Raw genomic sequence first — 16,530 nt, 5'->3', positions numbered from 1 at the left:
CTCCTGGCCCCCATGTCACCTTGTTTTCCATGGGCATGCTCACTTCATTAGATAAGCTGCTGCCCCATAAGCATGTGGGGCTTGTGCCCGCCTGCTCACTTCCCACCCATTGCATGAGCTTGGGGTGCATTTTGGGGTGGGGTGGTGAGCAAGAGCGAAAATCTTGCTTGTCCTGCTAGTTGTTCCTCCTTCCAGGGGGATTTGGGGATCTGCTCTCCCTGCTCCCATCCCTGTATCCCCATCTAACATGTGTTGCTCTTGTTCGCAGGCATGAGCCATGAGCCGAAGTCGCCATCTCTAGGAATGCTCTCCACCACCACCCGCACCACTGCCACCATCAGCCCCCTCACCCTATCGCCTCTCAACAGCTCCATCGTCCCCAATGGCAGCCCTGCAGCCAGCAGCACTTTGTCTGTCCAGGCTGCACCTTCCTCCAGCTTCGCCGCCGCGCTCCGCAAGCTCGCCAAGCAAGCCGAGGAGCCCAGAGGTAGGGGATGAGGATGGGGACTGGGGGGATGCTGAGCATCACTGCCTCTCCCCACTGCCGCCACCCAGGAGCCAGCAGATGGTATTTCCCCCCCATTTCCCAAGCTAATGTCTTTCCCCAGTGTTGTGTCTCAAGGGGGCAGTTTAGAAATTTAATTTAGCCGGAGTAATCCAAATGCTGTATCACTCTTCATACCCTGGGAGAGCATGGTGTGGGGGGACCTGCCCCTCCAGCCCTGCTGTCTCCTGCTATGCTTTACTGCAATGTTGTTTATTCCCCAGAGGCTCCTCAAATCTGTTCCTTCCCCAGCCGAATTTCCCAGCTAAACAGCAAATTTAGGCATCCCCAGGAGGTCCCCAGCCCTCGTCACCCTGTGATGGCCTGGCTGCAGTGTCCTCCATCACATATCCCCCCTGCTTGGGTGTGGGGTGCAGCTCTCAGTGGGGGTGTCAGATGCTGTTGACCCCAAGGTCCATGCTGCTGCAGGGAGTATGTCCTGTGGGAATTGCCAGGGCTGTCCCACATGCACAGGAGGAGGCAACCTGTCCCTGGGCTGCAAAGGGTTTCACCAGAAGACTCCTGGCATCATCAGTTTGCAATGAAATAGTATTTATCCCTGGTGTTGCCATTGGTGGGTGCTCCCTGTTGGGTCATTGCCCACCACCCAGGCACTTTGGGACCTGGGGAGGATGCCCAACCCTTTGCAAGGGGTTTTTTTGCAAGATACTTTTTGGAAGACCATTTTTGCAAACACCATCTGCAAGACCCTCCTCACAGCCCCCCCATCAGATGTGAAATGTCCCAGCACAGCCATGACCCAAAGCCTCTGGCATCGGCTGCTCCCAAGGAAGCCCATGGGGATGCCGGGTCCCTGTGATGCCAACGGGACCCAGTCTTGGTGATGCTTCATCCTGGCTGGGAGCTCCTGGTTCTCCCCAGCTGCTTCCTCCAAAGCCCATCTGCTTTCTTTGGGGTGGTCAGTTGTGTTTAGGGGATTATTTTGCCTTTTCTCCCCCCCCCCCCAACTCATGTCCCCTCCACTCTGCTCAGCCCATCCAAAAGGACATCAGCAGGTTTTGGCATGGATCTCATGGTGCTGGAGCAAAGCAGCTGTGTTCCCTTTGGATTTCCCCTTAATGACTTGCCCATCTAGGTGCCCAAAGTGGATCATCCTGGAGGTTTTTAATAGGCGTGAGTGTGGGTGCGTGTCGGGAAGGGTGTTTCTTTCCATGCCATGGTTTTTAGCCCCAGGAAATGGATTGCTTTGCCCCCAAATCCTCACCCCACTTCCCTTCCCACAATGGGAGATGCTCTGCTGTGGCAGATGCAGCTGATGGGGTGATGACAAATGGGACCACTCAGCTTTTCTACTGGCTTTATGGACTGGCTGGGACATCTGTAGGGATGTCCTGCTCCCCCAGAGCATCCCCAGCTTCAGGGGCTCATCCCAATCAATTCCATCCCAGCAAAGCTCCAAGAAGCCACCAAAGCCATCCCCTGGCTGGGAGCTCCTGCCTCTCATCCTATCCCAGGCTGTCATCAGGGTGGGTTTTATTCCTTCCCACCTTCCTTTCTTCCCCCCCCCCCGGGTCTCAGCTGTTAATTACATTTGCCTGTCAGCCTGAGCTGCTAATCTGCTGTCACCAAGCGGGAGGTCAGAAAACAAAGGTGACACCATCACACTGTGCCTCTTGTCATCTCCAGTCCAGATTAGTTTCATTGACTAACTCCTGGCTGAATACCACCAGTTAATTATAACGATCACAAACCCTCCCGTTTAAAGCCACACAGCAAGAATTAAGGTTCTGAAGTAAGACTTTAGCTTCATTAATTGCCGGGCTCATTGTAATGGTATTGATTGTTAATGCTATCACATGGTGAGTAATGGCTTCCCAGCTCAGAGGGGATTAGGCTGCTAATTGTTGTTGGCCTTGCACTGACAAGATAGACTTCAGTGGGTGTCAAATCCGTATTGGTGGCCTCCTTTGTCATGGGCAGCCTTTCTCTTGCCCCGAGTCTCGCTGCTCTTGAAATGAAAGTGATTCGGAGCAACTCAGGAATAATTAATAAGGCAGGATAGCCAGCAGTGGGCTGCTCCACTTAGCCTCTCTGCTCTGCTGGTGTTGGGGGGTGAATGTGGCAAGGAGCATGTGGGGCTTTTGGAGGGGGATGGAGATGGGTTGCAGGCTTGCAGGGCAAGGAGCCAGCTTGCACACTCAGGGGAGCTGACTCATCATAGAATCACAGAATGGTTTGGGTTGGAAGGAACCTTAAAGCTCATCCAGTTCCAACCCCCTGCCATGGGCAGGGACACCTTCCACTAGGCCAGGTTGCCCAAGGCTCTGTCCAACCTGGCCTTGAACACTGCCAGGGATGGAGCATTCACAAATTCCTTGGGCAAAGACTTGCACACTGGAAGGGCAAGGAGACACCTTGTACACTATGGGGAGCTGGCGCACATGCTTGCAGGGCAAGGAGCTGGCTTGCACATTCAGGGGAGCCAGCTTGCACGCCTGGGGTAGACAAGGCCCCTCTCAGTGCCAGATTCAGTGCAGGAATGGGGAGCATCCTCGCCTCTCAGCTGGCATCCTCCGGTGACCACAGGCCACCTCTCGGTGGCCAGTAGCCAGTCCCTGCCAGCATGTAGGAAACCTTCACTTGGCCCAGACTCTGGGCTGGTGGGAGCAGGGTTTTGGGGGGTAGGAGCCCCCCAAGCTGCCCAGCTGGGTTTTAGGACTGGCCCATGTGCTGTATGCCCTAGTTCACATTGAATTTGTATTCCTGCTCCATCTCTGCTCTCCACTTTAATTCCATTTTTATGTATGTTTTCCCTTGGAAATACGGCCAGCATCCCTGGGGTGGGTATAATTTTAAATACAGATGTATTATGCAAATAAATCCAAAGCTTTGCCCAAGGGTTATGGGGAGTGACTCCTTCCTTCATCCCAGTGCCTCAGAGTGCTCTGGCACAGAAGCACATGACAACTTTCATAGCTGGATTAAGGAGTCTGCAGGTTTGGCTGGAAAAGATACAGCTGCCCAGGGTTGGCATCACATCAGTGCTGCTTGTGCCAAGACAAGCAGCACAGGCAGGGCTTCCTGCACCCATGAAGGGCTTTACAGGAGACAGTCCCTATTAGATGGGAGCTGAGGGTGCCCGTCCCACCATGTGGGGTAAAGCTTTTTAGCACTGGAGGGAACCTCCCTTAGGACAGGGATCCCTGGGGATGGGAGGATGGGGGTCCAGCCTTGGGGGCTGGAGGGATGCTGACCACCTGTGTGCATCCCTATGCCTGGTCCCTGCAGTGGGGCATCCCACCAGGAATGGCTTCAGCTTGTTTGGAAGGTGGTTTTAGTTGGTCAATGGCTGCCTTTTTACCCTGCTTATGTTAATTTTTAATTTAATTTCAGGGTCGTCAATTAGCAGCGAGTCATCCCCCGTCTCCTCACCAGCCACCAACCACAGCTCCCCTGCCAGTACGCCCAAGCGTGGCCCCATGGGCCCCATCATCATGCCCCCGGGGGGACACAGTGTGCCCAGCACGCCACCTGTTGTCACCATCGCCCCCACAAAGACAGTCAATGGGGTCTGGAGGAGCGAGGGCAGACAGGTATGAATGGATGTGTTTGGGGGGTGCCCAGCCCTCCCAAGGGATGGAGGGTGTGGGATGCCATGCACAGCACTGATTGATAGTGCCAACCATGGTCTGAAGTGCCAGGATCTGCACTGCCATGGGGCTGCCCCCTGTTTTGTCCCTTCTCCCCTCCATCTTCCCCAGGCTGCCATCCGGAGGGAAGGAGTGTGAGGAAGAGGGGCGGGGGGAGAGTGGCTAATTAAGAAGCATCATTAGTGGTTCTCCTCTCCTCCACATGCTACAAGCGGATTCCCAGGGGGGGTATGCCACTTGGAAAGACTAATTAAACCACAAAGCAGAGAGGTGATGGGAGGGGATGAGAAACGTCAAGGGTGGGGGAGAAAAATTGAACCATGATCCCCGGGCACTTGGGGAGGTGTGTGGGGGGTGTCCGGGTGCTCCCCATCACAATGTCCCCCGTGTCACCTCCTCCACAGTGACCCCACAGCATGGGGGTTAACAGGGGTTATTGTTTGGCAGACCTTCGCTTGCAGCATGATGCCCTGAGACAGGGAGGTAATTGGAGCAGAACATGGCACACACAATAAGTCTTAATGCAGGCGGCAGAGGTGGAGGGGAGGGGGAAATGACAACACCCTTTGTGCCAGCTGTGTTGACCTTGCGACCTGCCCCAGGACCGGGACTGCATGGTGGCAGGGGATGCTGGGGCCTGCTGCCTTCCTCCTGCTATAGCCACTAAACAGAGAAAATTAAATGAAAAATAATCACTTTTAAACCCAACCTTGCCTTGCTGGAGGTCACCCCCCCTAGTTGCCAGACCCTGTGGGGTTCCTTGTCACCCTAAGTGGTCCCCCCCTTGCCAGGGGGTCCCTCCCCAGCCAGTGTGGGCTCCAGGAGGGAGCGAGCTTCATCCTGGTGCTGGCTAAGGGGAGCTGATGGAAGGTGGGTGAGGCTGGGATGCCAGGCTGAGCTCTGGTTTATGGGTGTTATCAAAGGCCTGCTGGATTTCCACCGTCTGTGTCTGTATCCTCCCTGGATAATTAATAGGTAACCCATCAGCACTGCCCTGGCTTCAGCACCCTCTCTCCTGCTGGTGCCCCCCCTAGCATAGCCCCCCCAGACCCTCACTCTTTCCAACTCACCCCTGGACAGCCTGGGTGCAGGAGGATGCTCCAGCGAATGCATTCTCCTGCAGGTACTGGCGCAAGTCAGGGAGTTGGGGACCTCATGGGCATGCTGGGGACCCACCGAGGGTCTTGGAGTGGGGAGACAGCAGGGGAACCCTCCCCATCCCTTGCGGGCTCCAAGCCATCCCCTAACATCTGTCTCGGTGTTTCTGTCTCTTTGCCTTCCAGCAAGAAGCAGGGTCTCAAGGCAGCAGCAGCCGTGAGCGCCTCATTGCAGAGCCCTCTCTCTCTCAGGAGAAAGTTGGGGGCCCTGCTGTCTCCTCCCACCTCCTGGGGACACCCTACTCCTTCGGGCTGGCCCCCAGCTCTGTGGTCCAGGACTCCCGCTTCCCACCTCTCAAGTGAGTCCAGTGGCAATGGATGGGGAGGGGGTCACAGGATGCAGGTGTCTCCTGCGAGGTCTTGTCCTACCAAGCATCCTGGGGAGGTGACAGCCCCATGGGGGACAGGCTGTGATGGTGACCATCTCCCTGCTCCCCCAGTCTGCAGAGGTCGGTCCACCACATGGTGCCTCCAAGTGTAGTCACCGAGGATTACCTGCACAGCTTCCGTCCCTACCACACTGCCGAGGACCTCCACATGTCCCCCCTACCGCCCCTCAGCCTGGACCCGGCTGCTGCTGCTGCTTACTACCAACCCAGCTACCTGACACATCACCCTTTCACGCACCCTGCCTTCAGGTGGGCATCACTAGGGAATGCCGGAGCCTTGGGGGCTGGGAAGGTTGGAGCTTGATCTGGGGAGAACAGTTGGGCTGCACTTGAGGGTGTTTTGGGGCTCTCTAGACCCATCTCCTAGCAGAAGGCAGCCCCCATCCAGCCTGGTGGGGGGAAATTAAGGGTTTCTTCCTTGCCCTGAGGGGCACATCCTGCTGAGCATCCCTGTCTCCCCAGGATGGATGAGTCATATTGCCTGTCAGCACTGCGGTCCCCCTTCTACCCGCTGCCAGCGCCAGGCTCGCTGCCACCCCTGCATCCCTCAGCCATGCACCTGCACCTCTCAGGGGTACGGTACCCGGCTGAGCTCTCGCACTCCTCTCTCTCCATCCTGCAATCCGAGCGCATCTCCAGCCTCACCACAGAGAGGTACGGGGGGGATAATGGCTGAGGCAGGAGATGGACAGGGCATTTGGGATGCTAACATCCATCTGGGGGGTGTTTGAGGTTGGGATTTTCTTGTTTGGCTTTTCTTTGCAGGCTGCGAATGGATGAGGAACTGCGGCAGAGGGAGCGGGAGAAGGAGCGGGAGCAAGAAGCTGACCACAAACGGGAGAAGGAGCGTGAATGGGAGCAGGAACGTGAGAAGGAGCTGGAGCAAAAGCGGGAGAAGGAGTGTGAATGGGAGCAGGAACGTGAGAAGGAGCTGGAGCAAAAGCGGGAGAAGGAGTGCGAACAGGAGCTGGAGAGGCAGCGAGAGCATGCCCGGGAGAAGGAGCTGAGCATGGTGAAAGCCATGGAAGGGCCCTTCCTCCCAGTGGCTGAGCTGCACGGGCTGCGAGGACACCCGGTTGAGGAGCAGGGCAAGCCAGCGGAGCTGCCAGCACCTGTCAGACCAGGTATAACATCCCCACGGGTGACACTGGGGGGGATGCCACCTTCAGCACAGCTTGCCAAGGTCCCTTTTCCACTCCAGATGGCAAAGCCAAGGGGGTCGGTGGCCCTGGGAGGTGGCTGGGGATGGAGCCGGGCTGCCAGCTCACTGCCAAAAGCCCAGCTGCCGCGGCTCTCAGGGAGGCAGCATGGTGCTGGTGCCATCTGACTTGGTCCGGTGTGGATACGCACCCAGTGCCGGGCACACCTAGCAGCTGGGATGGCAGCAAGCAGGCAGCTCCCCAGCGTTGTGCAGGCAAGGACTGCTGGGCTCTGGCTGGTGGCTGCCCCATGGCTCCGGGTGCCTCCTGCCCCTATTGATGCTTGGGGGAGACTCTGCACCCCCCAAAATACCTTGATAACCAACAGGGTAGTCCCCCCTTTCCATGCCCTGACTCTCCAGCATCCCCTTTCCAACCCAGAGAAACTCAAGGACTCAATGCTGCCGATGCCAAAGCCCATCCAGCACCCACTGCCAGCCTCCCACCACCCCATGCCCAGCCTCATCCTCAACCACAATGTGTTCCCGCTGCCAGGGAGCAGCGCAGCCACAGCACTGCTCATCCACCGCACCAACGAGGAGGAGAAGTGGCTGGCCCGGCAGCGCCGGCTACGCCAGGAGAAGGAAGATCGGCAATCCCAAGTCTCAGAGTTTCGGCAACAAGTGCTGGAGCAGCACCTCGACATGGGGCATACCCCGAGCCAGTCTGAGCCTGTGCATCGCCCTGAGCACCCCAGGTAGGGATGCTGCCAGGCCCATTTCAGGGATAGTGCTTTCCCCCAAAACGTAGCTGTATTTTCCCACCTTGCAGCCATCCTTGCTGTAATATTTATAAGGGTTTTCCACCATCGCCCCATGGCTGTGCCTGCCCCATTAGCCAGCTCTGCCCCCTCCATTAGGTAGCCAGCATCCATAGCTGTGTCCCTTACTCCTCGTGAGCAGAAGCCACTGTGCTTGGCTGGTGCCAGCAGGTCCCTGCTGCACTGTGCCAGCCAGGCCGGCTGTGCTGGCAGCGCCAGGCATTGCTGGTGCCTGACATCTGCGCAGCAGCAGGCAGTGAGCCCGGGAGGTGGCCACGGGCCAGCAGCAAGTGGCCAGGAGCTGCCCAGGCACCCAGCACCACTAATTGCAGCTCCCCCCTGTGCAGTGGACCCAGGCAGTGGGATGCCCCATTTTGGGAGGCACCTGCCCCGAACCCAGGTGGTGTTGGGGGGCAGAGCAATGTGGCTGCACCCCCTAATTGACAGGGGCTTGCTCATCCCTGTTGCTGGACACTGAAGTGGTGTGGGCTTGTCCAGCCAGCTCTGCTGCTGACTCCTTTTGTTATTTTTGGTATCCAGGGGATTAGCGCGGCTCATGGAGGATGAGTGGATCATGGGGTAGCACAAAGGCAAGTGCCTGCCGCAGGCTCCCTTCCCCATCCGCTCCTCCCATCTCAAACTGGAGAGGAGAGAGCAAGGTCACCCCGAAACACCTGCAGATGGGGTTACTGCATCCTCATTCCCATCCTGGGGCTGATCAGGACCAGTCCCAGTAGGGATGGCAATGCTTCCCACCAGCAGTGACACAGTGCTGGGGTGGTGGATGGCGATGCAGAGCTGATCCCACTGCTCTATGCACAGAGGTCCAGGGTGCTGGAGTGGAAAAGCGTTAAATGCATAGTTTGGGCACATGAAGTAGTTATTCTGCTAACGAGCTGGCTCCATCCCTGGCTATTGGAAGAGGGTTGCACCAGGGTTCTGCCCTTGCTGCAGGGAAAGCAGGGCTGTGCCAGGCCTGGTGGCTCTCGTACCCATGGTGGGCAGCTGGGGGGGTTGAGCCTGCGGTCCCTTGCCCGGCATCCTGAGGATGCAGCCACATCCCTACTCAACCCACCCAGCTATAACTCTGTCCCTCATCCCTCAGGGTGGTGGCACAGAAGGGGACGCATGTGGCAGCCCCACATGCACAAACCCCTCTGGATGTCCCTGTCACATTTCTCTCCCAAAAGCAGCCTGGTGTTGGTGTGTGGCTGGCTCTCCAACAGCAGCACCAGCCCCTCACCTCTCTGGTCCTCTCCTCTCCCCGCAGGTCAGGATTAAGCCGCCATGAGCTGAGCAGCCGGGAGCCAGGGCAGCACTTTGGCGGGCCCCCACCGCTCATCTCCCCCAAGTCCCAGCACCACCCCATCACCACATCCCTCTGGAACCCCATCTCACTGATGGAGAACCCCCCTGATCCCCCTCGGCGCCTCCCTGAGCCCCACACCCTCCATGGCCACCTGGCCCCCTTTGAGCCCAGCTGTCAAGGCATCCCACTGGTGAAGGTGGAGAGGGTCTTCTGCCCTGAGAAGCTGGAGGAGGCGGCAAGAAAGAGGGATGCTCTGGAGAAACACCCTCCAGGACAGGAGCCTGGTGCCCCCTTCCTAGCTGAGCTGGAAAAGTCCACGCAGAGCATCCTGAGCCAGCAAAGACCCCCAGCCACCCCCTTCGCCAATGCCACCAAGCCCAGCTCACCCTACCGACGACCCCCCCAACCCCATGCCCAGGACCCCATGTACATCTATGATGAGTTTGTGCAGCAGCACCGCAGGCTGGTCAGCAAACTTGACCTGGAGGAGCGCCGGCAGCGGGATGCCCGGGAGAAAGGTAAGGTGCTGGGGGATTGGCATCATGCCAGGGACACACACACCCCCCCACCACCGACACCGGGACCTGGTGGTGGTGGGGCAGCCAGTGGGTCTCCTGGGAATGCCATCAGCCTGTGATGCAAACGCTCCTGCAAGCCAAGTGGCTCAGTAAATCTTCCGCTCTAGACATGTCCAATTAATAAATGATGAACTGAGGCTAATAAGTGGCCTTTAAATATTAATGGGACTGTGCGAGTGGGGATAAGAACAGCAGTGAGGAGGAGATGGAGGGCTGGGGGGGCCTCAGCTGCAGCCTCCCCCCTGCCATGCCCCATTAACCTGCCTATTGAGCCCCTGGCAGCCATCCCAAAGCCATGCTGGGTGGGGACACAAGGGTGGGTGATGCCCTCCAGGGTCCCACAGCCGGTGGAGGGGCAACAGGGCTCTGTTGGGTTACACCCCCTGCCCTGCTGGGACCCACATTGGATTCCCCCACTGCCCCCCCAGCATCCCGTGTTACTGCACCCCTGTCCCTGGCAGGGTCCCAGTGTGTTCCCTGGGGCCCCAGTAGGTCCCCATGGTCTCCCCAGTCTCACACCAGCCTCTCCCTGTCCCCAGGTTACTACTATGACCTGGACAACTCTTGTGACGACAGTGATGAGGAGGAGGTGCGGGCACATCTCCGCTGCGTGGCCGAGCAGCCCCCGCTGAAGCTGGACACATCCTCTGAGGTACTGCTGGCACTCGCTGTCCCCTGTCCCCCTCTGTCCCCTGGGGAGCAGCCATCCTTGGGCACCAGCTCCCAGTGCTGCGGTGTAATCACCGTTCTCAGCCAGCTGCTGTGGCACCAGAGGGTTAGGAATGAGGATGAGGACAGGGATGGGAGTGAGGATGGGAATGGAGGTGGGGATGGGCATAGGGATGAGGATGGGGACAGGAATGGAGTTCGGGATAGGGATGGGGACAGGAATGAGGATGGAGATGAGGGATGGCGATGGGGACAGGGATGGAGGTGGGGATGAGGATGGGTACCGGTCCATGGGTGACCCTGCTCTGCTTTCCCCCTCGGTGCCCCAGAAGCTGGAGTTCCTGCAGCTCTTCAGCCTGACCACGCAGCAGCAGAAGGAGGAATTGCTGAGCCAGAAACGGCGCAAACGCCGGCGGATGCTACGGGAGAGGAGCCCCTCGCCACCAACGGTGCAGAGCAAGCGCCGCACACCCACCCCGTGCCTCCTGCTCTCTACCCACTACAGCCCTGATGAGATGAACAACAGCCCCAACTTTGAGGAGAAGCAGCGCTTCCTCACCATCTTCAACCTCACACACATCAGTGCTGAGAAGAGGAAAGGTAACAGCCATGCCCCGCACACACTGGGGGCTGGCCATGGCTGGGGCAGTCCTCACTCCCTGGTTTGGGGGGTGCCATGGAGGGGTTCCGCCTGGGGCCGTGAGCTTGCTCTGCTGAGCAGAGGCTACACTAAACCTCAGATTCCCATGCTGCAGACAAGGAGAAGCTGGTGGAGATGCTCCAGGCCATGAAGCAGAAGACCACGCTGGCTGCCGTGGTGGTGAAGAACTCTCCCCGGGACAGCCCCACCACTGGTAAGCACCACCAGTCTTTCCCTGGCTCTTGGCCAACGGGAGCATCCCTGCCCAGTGGGATGGGGGCATGGCTTTGTCTTGTTGGGGGACATGGAGCCCCAACTGCAGCTGACTGCTCCTCCTCTGCCCAAAGAGCTGCTGGTGCCGCCACTCCTGCTGGATCCGGATAAACCTGTGGGTATTGCCGTCTCCGTGCCGGAGACACAGAAGATGGCGGAACCCAGCAGGTTAGACCAGCTGAGACCCCAGGAGCTACCAAGGGCTAAGGAGACTGGCACCACACTGGCAGAGAAGCCCCAGCTGAGTGATGGGCACCCTGGGAAGAAGGGACTGAGCATCCTTGGCTATGTCAGGGGTCCCCTCCCCAAGGACATCCCGGTGCCATTGTCCCACAGCATGAATGGCAAGAGCAAACCCTGGGAGCCCTTCATCGCTGAGGAGTTTGCCCATCAGTTCCACAAGTCCGTGCTGCAGTCCACCCAGAAGGCATTGCAGAAGCACAAAGGTAAGGGCAGGGATGTGGGAAGCTGGCTGGGTACCACCGGGGTGACATCCCTGTGGGGTGGGAGGACCCCCCTCATCTCCCCTGCTGGGGTTTGGCACTGCCGAGGGCACAAAATCCACTGGGAACCTTGTTTATGGAGTATCCCAGAAGCTCATCGATGAAGCTAAGGATAAGGTGTTGGGATCCCAGCAGGACAGTATTCTTCCAGTACCCTAAGGGAGCCCGCAAGAAATCTGGAGAGGGACTTTTTACAAGGGCCTGTAGGGACAGGACAAGGGGGAATGGCTTTAACCTGCCAGAGGGGAGATTGAGATGAGCTCTTAGGCAGAAGTTCTTCCCTGTGAGGGTGCTGAGGCGCTGGCACAGGGTGCCCAGAGAAGATGTGGCTGCCCCATCCCTGGCAGTGTTCAAGGCCAGGTTGGACACAGGGGCTTGGAGCAACCTGCTCTAGTGGAAGGTGTCCCTGCCCGTGGCAGGGGGTTGGAACTAGATGAGCTTTAAGGTCCCTTCCAACCCAAACCATTCCATGGTTCTATAATACAGCTCCATCCTGCCCAAGTTCATGCATTTCAATGAGCGAGGAAAAAGTTATTCCAGTGCACAGGGGGCAATGAAAACCCATGGAAGATGCTGCAGTCCCCCCCAGAAAAGGGCCTGGGAGCAAGAGAATTAATACCTTGAGGAGGTATTTTTGATGCAGCCTCAGGGAGGGCAGCGCTGGGGGGGGGGGAATGGGGAGCAGGTGGGGGACACAGGGAGCGGGTGGGGGCTGACATTTGGTGCCCACAGGGGGGACAGCGGAGCAGATCCACAAGCTCGATGCCTCCATCCACTACAACATCCCTGAGCTGCAGGCCTCCAGCTGCCTGGCTGCCCCCCCACACAACGGCACAGCTGAGGGGCTGCTGCCCCACCAGGCACTGCCCCTGCTGCCCCACGACTCAGACTCTGAGGAAGAGGAGGAAGAGTACCCCAGGCCCAAATGGCAAGGGACTGAGGCAATTTTTGAAGCTTACCAGGAACATATAGAAGGTAGGGGATGGGGAGGGGGGGGTGAACCCCACTTTGTGCCTCAGTTTCCCCTAGGTGAAACCACTCCATGCCCTGAGCAGGTGTCTCCGGCTCCTGCTGGGATGGGCTGGGGAAGCACTGGTGGCTCCCAGCACTGCAGGAACAGCACAAAAGCAAGAAGCGCTGGTGAAAATTGATGTATACATGAAAAATTTGTGTATTCATGGCTGCCCTGTGTCCTCCCAGCGGGTCCTGGAGGTACCCCTCGGGCAGTGTGGGGACTAGGGATGTTCTGGGATGCTGGAGGTAGCCTCTGTGGTGCCCCGGTCCTATGCTGTGCACAGAGCCGGAGGAGTTGGCACTCACCCCTTTTCCTTTGGGCTTTGCAGAACAAAACCTGGAGTGCCAAGTGCTGCAGACCCAGTGCCGGAGGCTGGAGGCCCAGCACTACAGCCTGAGCCTGATGGCAGAGCAGCTTTCACACAGCATGGCGGTGAGTAGGGCTGGGGCACCCAGTTCCTCCCATAGCACACCTGTCCCCTGCAGTGCCACCACCCTGTATCCCCATATAGGCACCCTGCATCCCCCATGGGGCAGCCAGGCGAGCCCAGCACCCCAGGAGTGATCCCATCCATGTAGTTGTCTGCTGCCTGCCCCGACTCTCTTCTCCCTCCCTGCTGCCTGCAGGAATTAAGGACCCAGAAGCAGAAGATGGTCTCGGAGCACGAGCGCCTGCAAGCTGAGCTGGATCACCTGTGGAAGTGCCTTGCCTTGCCTGCAATGCAATGGTCTAGGGGTTATTTCGAGGGGTATCCCAGGTGACGCTCCTTGGGGGCTAGGCCGAAACATATAGTCTAGAAATAATAATCTATTTTACTACCTTGAATATTTAATATTTTTCACTGGGAAGTTTGAAGCTAAAAAAAAAAGAATAATAAAAGAAGAATTAAAATGGAGAATGTGCCATGCATGAAGCAAAGGAGCACAGGAGCCCACCTGCTGGAGAGCAGCTCCCATCCCATCCCTTGCCCTCTGCAAGCAACCACCAGCCCGGCTTGGGCTCTCCTCCTGGGGGCCAAGGCGCTGCACACACACACACCCCCTTCACCCACCCCACGCTTTATAGCACTCATTTTTTTGTTGTTTTATTTTTTTAAATAATAGTTCCAAGACTCCAGTGACAACACTAAAGCTGGAAGAGCCCTGCAGAGCTGGGTATGGGGTGGCCCCCCCATTCCCCAGAGCCTCCCCCTGACCCTGGGGCTTCCCACTGGAAATGCACTTCACTATAAAACAATAAAGTCAATAAACTGGTTGAAGGTATCTTTTTGTTCCTGTTTGGCGGGGAAGGGGCACCAAGGTGGGGTTACCTTGTCAGAGCCAGTCACCCCTGGGTTTGTGATTCAAAAGTCAAGGAAAAAAAGTTGCTTCAGCCTTCTATTCTGTGCACATATATTAAAGAAAAATTGTGTATGTTTTTATTACTTTAATTATTGTTATAAAAAGGTTGCCTTTTTTTTTTATTTTTTTCTTCCTTTTCCCTCCCCCCTTTTTATTTTCTTTCTGTTTTGGCAAAAGGATTAAATCACTTTTAGTATTTGTACTGCTGGTGGTCAGGACAGAAAAGCTATTGAAGTGTTTTAAAAGAATTTAAAAAACAGGAAAAATGAATCACCTTTTACAGCAGGGCAGGTGCTGTCCCACTGCCAGGACCTTGGGAATCAGAGCTGAGCCCTTCTACCACCTTCACCCACTTGTTTTAGGGTTGTTTTTACCCTTTTTCTTTGGTTTCTGGGTCTTTTACTGGTCCAGCTGGGGAGTTGTGGGTATCACAGCACTGGGTGGTTTCTCAGCCTTGCGTGAGCTCCATCTATCAATTTACTAACACAAATCAACTGTGCCAAGAGGATTGGGGGTGGGGGGGGTGGGTGTGTTGGGGAAGGGGTGGCACTAGGCTGTCCTCATCCCCCCTAAAATACCAAAACAATCAGTAGGCAGTTTGGGCAGGGGGAGCTGGGGTTTGCCCACAGGGGCCACAGCTTAGCATGGGGCTGGTGACACCACCAACCTCCTTGTGCTCAGCAGCACCAGGCTGGGGCAGCAAGTTGAGGCTTGGCACCATGCAGCACCATTTGCAGCCACTTTCTAATCATCGTGTGCCCCAACTCCCCAGGGAGGCTTTTTATTTTGTAAAAAAATAAAATTATTTATTATTTTTCTTTAATTCACCACAGGCAAGCTCACATCTACAGGAAAAAGTGACCTCTGCTTTAAATTCCCTTGTTGCACTTGCAAAGAAAGCATTAAACCCCCTCTACACACACCCCCCAGCTCCCCTTTCTCCCATTGGCTTCACCAAAAAAAAAAAAAAAAAAAAGCAAGCTGTGCAAGATTAAGAGGCAAAATGCCCTTGTGACAGAAATTAGTTTAATCTTTTTTAAATTCCCCATTGCATTGCCAGTCTCTGGCCTTGCTGCTGCCAATTCTGGGCTTCACAATGAATTTTAACATGGCAAAATACGCTTGCTGCTCAACTCGCTTTTTCCCTTCCCCTGTGCCGTGGTAGAGGGAAGAAGCCAAGGATGGAAAATCATTGGCAATTCATCCCTCTCCACCATGCGGAGGCCAGGCTGTAGCCTCACTTCATAGCAACTCCTGTATTTGCAGCAGCTCCTGTACTGAGGCTTCCCCCCTCTCCCTCACCAGCCCAAATTCATGTTTTTTGGAGCAATTTCTCAGAATTACTCCTCCCAGGGCCATGGCGAGTGGTTGTGTTTGTACCCTACCCCATGCGGGTAGGTACACAGCTCAAGGAGCTGTGCCAGAGCCCAGGAGGGCTGCGAGGACGGAAAGGAAGGCAGAGCCCACTGGGAGCAGATTAGATGCTGTGAAAGAAAACAAAACCCCAAAAAGGAGAAAAAAAACCAACCCTAAATATGTTCTAAGTGTACTTGTTTGACTTAATTGTAATATATTATTTGTTGAATGTAGTAATTAGGTATTTATGAATATATTGCTGTAATTTCTGAAAACATCCAAAAGAAAAAATAAACTCTTCCACAATGATGGCAAAGGATTCTTTCTCCCCCACCATGGGAAAGCAGTCCTGCTCCAAGCATCCTCACCTTGTCAGAGCCCTTTGCTGGCAGCCCTGGCCACAGGCAGGGCACAGATGGCAGGCAGGAGCTGCCCAGATGCTCTGGGAAGGGCAGCACTCACCACCCTTGGGTTGGAGCCAGCATTTCCTCCTCATCCAGAATAATTACATCTGCCATCAACACAGCCCAACACCAGGGAGGATCCTGCCCTCGCCTGTCGGTCTGCTGCAGGGGGAATGGGGCTGGAGCCAAAGGAGAGCTGTGGGTTTTTCCAAGCATTGTTAAACCCATGGATGCTCAATGCACAGAACACAGGGACTCATTTGATGCCATTCATTCAGCTGAAATTACTGTTTTTATTCCTTTTTATACACACAATTTCAGATTAAAAGGAAAAAAAAAAGTCAAGACATATGATATCACAAGACAACCTGGTATGGAGAAGGAAAACCATTGTCCTTCTCCAAAGAGCAGTTGGATTTGCTTCCCAGCTGATCTCCCCAGCAGAGTAGCAGACACCTCTCATTGTCTGCACATCTTCCCCCTTTCCAAGGCTCTGAGAAAATTCATGGCAAAACACTGCCTAGAAATGTACTGCTTTCAAGCCAGTGTGTGGCGTGTGTGGCCTGTGCTGCCCTCAGAAGTTCCCTCTATGAAGTACACCCACGCTCCAGGGTGCAGAGGTCCACCCGACCCCATTAGACAGCAGCATGGTAGTGCACCACCTGTACCAAGTACATCTCTAAGCCCAAGAGGCCCACCTCTGAAGCTAGGAGCTCCCATGCAGAGATGCTCCTGTGCCATCAGCAGCTCTGGAGCAATTCCCAGACGGCTGTAAGTCTGCCT

General features: G+C 56.1%; 1 protein-coding gene across 1 annotated transcript; it reads left to right on the top strand.

The window, feature by feature from the left end:
- The first annotated feature begins 273 nt into the window (after positions 1-273).
- On the top strand, positions 274-13,408 carry LOC115619062 (genetic suppressor element 1-like). The gene is made up of 15 exons (XM_030511075.1): positions 274-487; positions 3,899-4,098; positions 5,439-5,611; positions 5,753-5,950; positions 6,164-6,355; positions 6,467-6,825; positions 7,282-7,597; positions 8,931-9,487; positions 10,087-10,199; positions 10,546-10,816; positions 10,972-11,070; positions 11,204-11,575; positions 12,365-12,607; positions 12,976-13,079; positions 13,274-13,408. Exons 1-15 carry the CDS (start codon positions 304-306, stop codon positions 13,406-13,408), a joined length of 3,516 nt encoding a protein of 1,171 aa, XP_030366935.1. The 5' UTR covers positions 274-303.
- Positions 13,409-16,530: the final 3,122 nt, after the last annotated feature.

Source organism: Strigops habroptila, chromosome W (assembly GCF_004027225.2).
Source record: "Strigops habroptila isolate Jane chromosome W, bStrHab1.2.pri, whole genome shotgun sequence".
In the NCBI taxonomy this organism is placed as follows: domain Eukaryota; kingdom Metazoa; phylum Chordata; class Aves; order Psittaciformes; family Psittacidae; genus Strigops; species Strigops habroptila.
Note: the sequence above shows the minus strand (reverse complement) of the source record. Positions and strands in the feature narration are given on the sequence as shown.